Below are 7,500 nucleotides of genomic sequence, written 5' to 3'. Positions count from 1 at the left end.
GCCATTGTGTGAACTTGACTTGACTATGTGGGTTCCATCTTGAAGTCCCTGCCAGATAACTCTGTGTGAAGTCTGAACTGGGTCGACAGACACACAACAGAACAGTGGAGACTAATAGCTTGTAGCTCGGAACATATGTTGCTTTGTGTAATTGCTCTAATAGCTGTCATTGTGTGTTGGCCTCTTTCATAAAGGCTGGTAGTGTCTGAACTGAACTAGTGTGTGTGGATTGGTTGTACGAGACCTACTAGGCTTATGTTTCTACATAATGTATGCCTGTGCCTTTCATGTTATGCAGATATGTAACATATGTTATACATGTTATGCAGATATGTTTGCAGCAGGCCTCTTTACCACCATGTCTCATCAGAAAGGCCATGCAGCCGTGACACTGTCAGTAACCACCCCTGGTTCTCTGCCCGTAGGTACGACACCATCACCAACCAGTGGGAGACGGTGTGTCCGCTGCCCAAGCCGGTCCACTCAGCTGCAGCCACCGTCTGCGGGGGGAAGGTGTACGTGTTCGGAGGGGTGAACGAGGCAGGCCGGTCGGCAGGGGTGCTGCAGTCCTACATACCTCAGACCAACACCTGGAGCTTCATCGAGTCGCCCATGATAGGTGAGGCTGACCAACAGTCAGGGGCGGAGCTTCCGGGGGGTCACAGGGTGCCTCCCTTGTGATCTGATTGCCCACCCTGTGTGCCCCTCTAATGCTCATCGGGTGTTGAGTGCTGTCAATCAGTAACAATGTACTGAAAGTTTCGAGAAGCGATCAGATTGCGATCGGATTGGCAATCCCGTGTGCCACCCCAATTGAATTGGCTCTTAGTAACGTCAATCATTGTGTGCATTGATGCGCACATTCAAGTGAGTATATGCAGCTACTGCAGATGTTGTTGAATAAGACAGTGTTCCGTTTTTTTTCATGTTAGGAAAGTGCCCACACAATATAACAAACAACAATAGTTTTAGGATCACTAAATACTTCAATCATTTGCAAATTGGATTACCTATCGTTTGCCATAGGCTACTGTACTGGGTAAGTGATTACATGGCTTTGATTACATTGGCTTGTAAACAAACTTTCGTTTCAGGACAATGTTCAAAAGCCAGGACTGTATGATCATCTAATTATGTGTAGTTATGTGTTTTTAGCATGTTGATGTTTTATTAGCATGTTGTGATGTGCTAAACATGCAGTTAGATGTTCATAGCAAGTTGTTTTCAGCACTAGTCTGCTAGCAGCTGTTTTGCGTATGTTTTGATTCAGAGCTCTTCTGCAACGTGTCGTTTTTGATTGTAGCACCCCGGGAAGTTATGGTTTTGTCATGGAATTCAAAAGTGAAAGTAACCGGGATCAATGACGGTGGTGTGGATGAATGACGGGGTGCGTGTAGGTCTGCGAATATGGTCGGTGATCAGGCAGTAGGACTCAGGATGGTCGTTTTAGACAAGGGGCATATGTGTTTTATTGGTTTGAGATGTATCAACATTCAAATAAGCATATCTTCTTCAATTATTTTCAGGTTTCAATGGATGACACATCATTTGAAAGCTTAAAATCGGCACTTTCGTTGTTCTACGTTAATGCAACATTAAAAGTCGAGGAATGCATAATTTTCAACGGCTTACATTTAAGTGACTTTGTTTGTAATTGTTCTCAAGGTAGACATAACAATGAAAAGAAGGGGAGATTTCTTCATTAAGAAGCCCTCAGGCACAGAACAGTGAAAAATATCACTTTTTTATTAAAAAAAGAAAGTCAATATTGGCAGATACTATGTCTGTGATCTGAAAAATGTTCATGTACATATTGCAATATTTATAAAATATAAACTATGCACTAATGCACTAGGCTGGATGCCAAATGCATTTGGCTGGATGCCAAATGCATTTGGTTGTCACTGTACTATGCCAATGGCAATTAAATTGAATCTGAATCTGATCTGAATCTGAAATTGACAGCGCTGTAAATAGTGTTATTCTTGCACAATACATTGCACCCGCTTAATATGACTTAGGCTACTCTTGGTGAGCTTACTAATTGCACATGACATAATGTTGATGAGAATATCATAAACAAGGGGACGGGACATGTCAATCAGAATTTCTATGTTGGCAGTGCAAAATGAAAAGGTCATATGCACCTTGGTGAAAGAGTTAATGTAGCCAACAAAAATACTATGAAGACATAAATACACTGTGTAGCCTAACTGTACTATTTAAGAAGAGTAATTGTTTCCACTTAGTAGTCTAAATGTTGGAGAGAGAGGTGGGTGGCGGCCTTAATTTTTTACCCCCCAAAAAATTATTGGTCGCTTTTGGCTGCCCCCCCTTATTGAACTGTCCCCCCCCCCCCCCTGTGTTGCCCTCCTGAAAATGAACTGGCTACGCCCCTGAAAACAGTCACTCTATGTGGCTCTGTCTTCAGCAGGTGCAGAATGGACACAGGTCCAGGTCCAGGTCCAGACGCAGGTGTTTTAAAAAAATACCAGTGAGGTTGAGCGCTGTCTGGCCTGTGCTCAGGTGGGCGGAGTAATGGTAAATAGAGGCATGTTCATGACAATGCGCCACAATGCTACTCTGCATTCTTACGTTACTGTCGTTGTATATCAACGCTTGGAGCCCTTATGAATTCTAAGTCTTATTCGCATGGGACTAGTATTATCTGGGGACCAGATTATTAATTTGTAATAATCGCAGAGCTCGTCTGTGATCTTAATCCCATGCGAATCTGCCATGTCCGTAATTTGTAACATTTGTAAAATTCCACCGCAAATTACCTACCAAATTACCGTACATAGCAAATTACCTACCAAATTACCTAGCAAATTACCTACCATTTCGCCAAGCACAGAGGTCCTGTGATAATATTAGTCCCGTACAAATCGGCATCTCTGTGATTTGGGGTCGTTTTGTTTTCTCCACGCTATGGTTTTTCTGCTGTGGTCGAAATTATAAATGACAGTTTTGACAACATTTTGGGTGCAAACTCAGGAGGCTCATCTCGCTACACAGAATGGAGACCCATTCACAGAAAGAGCAAGCTCAAATCCAGAGTGAAATCTCAAAATATGATGAGATGGGTGACATGCATGGCTTGTTACATATCGATTTTGTATAATAAATATTATATCAATTTAATATCTATATATATCTTGTTACATATCTATGTTACACAGAGCCTAGACATCATATCCGGGCTATAATGTCAGTAAATTCGAGTAAAATACAAACTCGGTTATCCTGTGTGAATGGGGCAGACGTGGGGGGTAATTTTGTGCGAAACACAGACTTGGACATTTTTAAATCACATGAGGTCCCCAGATAATACTAGTCCCGTGCGAATAGGGCTTTATACTAGGTTTGCCATACATTAAAGAGTCTATCTGAAGCTCTGAGTCAGCCACCCTGTCGTTGTAGATTTGAAGGAGCTGTAGGTTTTTTATGAGCTGATGGCCACAGAGACACGACTAGCCCAGTCATAAAGGACAAGGCAGGAGAGTGATATTACAGAGGGAGATGATATTATAGAGGATTGCAGTGCAGGGAGGTGTGAGAGAAGCTCAGTACACACACACACACACACACAAACAAGCGCACATTCGCGCATAAACACACACACACACACACACACACACACACCACACACAAACAAGCGCACATTCGCGCTTAAACACACACACACACACACACACACACACACACAAACAAGCGCACATTCGCGCTTAAACACACACACACACACACACACACACACACACAAACAAGCGCACATTCGCGCATAAACACACACACACACGTAGGCACACGCACGTACACCTGATCTCACCCTACCCTGTAGTGTAGGCACACATCAGTCATCAGGAGGAGAAGGGGATGGATTATGTAACTGACAGGGGGTTGGAGCAGGGGCAGGTGTTCTAGATAAACACAGAGACTGGGTAGAGGAGTGTGGGGAGAGGAGTGTGGGGAGAGGAGTATGAGGAGAGGAGTATGGGGAGAGGAGTGTGGGGAGAGGAGTGTGGGGAGAGGAGTATGGGGAGAGGAGTATGGGGAGAGGAGTATGGGGAGAGGAGTATGGGGAGAGGAGTATGGGGAGAGGAGTATGGGTAGAGGAGTATGGGGAGAGGAGTATTAGGAGAGGAGTGTGGGGAGAGGAGTATGAGGAGAGGAGTGTGGGGAGAGGAGTATGGGGAGAGGAGTGTGGGGAGAGGAGTATGGGGAGAGGAGTATGGGTAGAGGAGTATGGGGAGAGGAGTATGGGGAGAGGAGTATGGGTAGAGGAGTATGGGGAGAGGAGTATGGGGAGAGGAGTATGGGGAGAGGAGTATGGGGAGAGGAGTATGGGGAGAGGAGTGTGGAGAGGAGTATGGGGAGAGGAGTGTGAGGAGAGGAGTGTGGGGAGAGGAGTGTGGGGAGAGGAGTATGGGGAGAGGAGTATGGGGAGAGGAGTATGGGGAGAGGAGTATGGGGAGAGGAGTGTGGGGAGAGGAGTGTGGGGAGAGGAGTATGGGGAGAGGAGTATGGGGAGAGGAGTATGGGGAGAGGAGTATGGGGAGAGGAGTATGGGGAGAGGAGTATGGGGAGAGGAGTGTGGGGAGAGGAGTATGAGGAGAGGAGTATGGGGAGAGGAGTATGGGGAGAGGAGTGTGGAGAGGAGTATGGGGAGAGGAGTGTGGGGAGAGGAGTATGGGGAGAGGAGTGTAGGAGAGGAGTGTGGGGAGAGGAGTGTGGAGAGAGGAGTATGGGGAGAGGAGTATGGGGAGAGGAGTGTGGGGAGAGGAGTGTGAGGAGAGGAGTGTGGGGAGAGGAGTATGGGGAGAGGAGTATGAGGAGAGGAGTATGGGGAGAGGAGTGTGGGGAGAGGAGTATGGGGAGAGGAGTATGGGGAGAGGAGTATGGGGAGAGGAGTATGGGGAGAGGAGTGTGGGGAGAGGAGTATGAGGAGAGGAGTATGGGGAGAGGAGTGTGGGGAGAGGAGTATGGGGAGAGGAGTATGGGGAGAGGAGTATGGGGAGAGGAGTATGGGGAGAGGAGTGTGGGGAGAGGAGTATGAGGAGAGGAGTATGGGGAGAGGAGTGTGGAGAGGAGTATGGGGAGAGGAGTGTGGAGAGGAGTATGGGGAGAGGAGTATGGGGAGAGGAGTGTGGGGAGAGGAGTATGGGGAGAGGAGTATGGGGAGAGGAGTGTGGGGAGAGGAGTATGGGGAGAGGAGTGTGGGGAGAGGAGTGTGGGGAGAGGAGTATGGGGAGAGGAGTATGGGGAGAGGAGTATGGGGAGAGGAGTATGGGGAGAGGAGTATGGGGAGAGGAGTGTGGGGAGAGGAGTGTGAGGAGAGGAGTATGGGGAGAGGAGTGTGGGGAGAGGAGTGTGAGGAGAGGAGTGTGGGGAGAGGAGTGTGAGGAGAGGAGTATGGGGAGAGGAGTATGGGGAGAGGAGTATGGGGAGAGGAGTATGGGGAGAGGAGTGTGGGGAGAGGAGTATGGGGAGAGGAGTGTGGGGAGAGGAGTATGGGGAGAGGAGTGTGGGGAGAGGAGTGTGGGGAGAGGAGTATGGGGAGAGGAGTGTGGGGAGAGGAGTATGGGGAGAGGAGTGTGGGGAGAGGAGTATGAGGAGAGGAGTGTGGGGAGAGGAGTATGGGGAGAGGAGTGTGGGGAGAGGAGTATGGGGAGAGGAGTGTGGGGAGAGGAGTATGGGGAGAGGAGTGTGGGGAGAGGAGTGTGGAGAGGAGTATGGGGAGAGGAGTATGGGGAGAGGAGTATGGGGAGAGGAGTGTGGAGAGGAGTATGGGGAGAGGAGTATGGGGAGAGGAGTGTGGAGAGGAGTGTGAGGAGAGGAGTATGGGGAGAGGAGTATGGGGAGAGGAGTGTGGAGAGGAGTATGGGGAGAGGAGTATGGGGAGAGGAGTGTGGAGAGGAGTGTGAGGAGAGGAGTATGGGGAGAGGAGTATGGGGAGAGGAGTGTGGGAGAGGAGTGTGGGGAGAGGAGTGTGGGGAGAGGAGTATGGGGAGAGGAGTATGGGGAGAGGGGTATGGGGAGAGGAGTGTGGGGAGAGGAGTGTGGGGAGAGGAGTGTGGGGAGAGGAGTATGGGGAGAGGAGTGTGGGGAGAGGAGTATGGGGAGAGGAGTATGTGGAGAGGAGTATGGGTAGAGGAGTGTGGGGAGAGGAGTGTGGGGAGAGGAGTGTGGGGAGAGGAGTATGGGGAGAGGAGTATGGGGAGAGGAGTATGGGGAGAGGAGTATGGGGAGAGGAGTGTGGGGAGAGGAGTATGGGGAGAGGAGTATGGGGAGAGGAGTGTGAGGAGAGGAGTATGGGGAGAGGAGTGTGAGGAGAGGAGTGTGGGGAGAGGAGTATGGGGAGAGGAGTATGGGGAGAGGAGTATGGGGAGAGGAGTGTGGGGAGAGGAGTATGGGGAGAGGAGTGTGGGGAGAGGAGTGTGGGGAGAGGAGTGTGGGGAGAGGAGTGTGGGGAGAGGAGTATGGGGAGAGGAGTGTGGAGAGGAGTATGGGGAGAGGAGTATGGGTAGAGGAGTGTGGGGAGAGGAGTGTGGGGAGAGGAGTATAGGTAGAGGAGTATGGGGAGAGGAGTATGGGGAGAGGAGTATGGGGAGAGGAGTATGGGGAGAGGAGTATAGGTAGAGGAGTATGGGGAGAGGAGTATGGGGAGAGGAGTATGGCGTTAGTTTAATGCCACATCTCACACAAGGACAGATTTGATTCATGACATCCAGTTGTGCAAACCTAAGGATGGGTAATTTATTTTAACCTGCAGAAGTTATAGGTCGTGAGAGCAAAAACAATGACAATGTCTGCCCGCCACCTGTTTTGTGAACAGGCTACTCAAGCCGTTTGATAGTGCCAAACCCCACGTGGTAAAGGTTACGGGAAGTTGACACCTGATTGGTTGTCACACAGCCAGTTGTGATATCAAATTACAAGCGCGCAACATCATTATTGTAACTTTTCTCATGATGGATTAAATTGATTGGTTAAAATGACATCAGATCTCTCTTCTTCACTCGTTTCATGTGTTTCTTGGTTAGACAGCTATCTGGGGACCTGTAATCAAAATGCAATAGAATACACTAGGAACTCTAGTGGGTCCAGGGGTAAACCAGAGCTGCCAAGTTTCACGCGTTGGCCGTGAGACACACGCATATCAACCTGTTCACACTCTCACACGCCACACCTCAAATTTCTCACGCCGAGAAATAACAATTGTTTTGCGGGACTTTTATTTTGGAAATTCCTTGAAAGAAAGCCGGTAACATAAGTTACTGGTTTACTTTTCTCTGGTCTCTTTTTCGGGGTGATGGAGGACAGATTGGCAGTGAAATTCCAGATAAAATCCATGATGGGACTTTTCTCATCATCCTCCGTCCTCACACACTCATGTCTTTCCCCCTCCATTAATCTTCTGTTATTCAACACAGGAGTGTGTATCTCAACACGAGTGTTTATCTCAGAGACACTATGGCATACAGTTTCTTAAATAGG

At 48.7% G+C, this 7,500-nt stretch overlaps 1 protein-coding gene across 1 annotated transcript in view; it reads left to right on the top strand.

Moving 5' to 3' along the window:
- Window positions 1–7,500, top strand: part of klhl29 (kelch like family member 29) — a gene marked incomplete at both ends in the record, with an annotated part of 175,692 nt that overhangs the window by 150,516 nt on the left and 17,676 nt on the right. Inside the window, 1 exon segment of the mRNA XM_080540434.1 lies at window positions 426–619. Within this exon segment, the coding sequence (XP_080396560.1) occupies window positions 426–619 (194 nt within the window).

The sequence above is a fragment of the Nansenia antarctica genome (assembly GCF_963989245.1).
Source record: "Nansenia antarctica genome assembly, chromosome: 1".
Classification (NCBI taxonomy): Eukaryota; Metazoa; Chordata; class Actinopteri; order Argentiniformes; family Microstomatidae; genus Nansenia; species Nansenia antarctica.
This window is presented reverse-complemented; position numbering and strand designations above follow the sequence as displayed.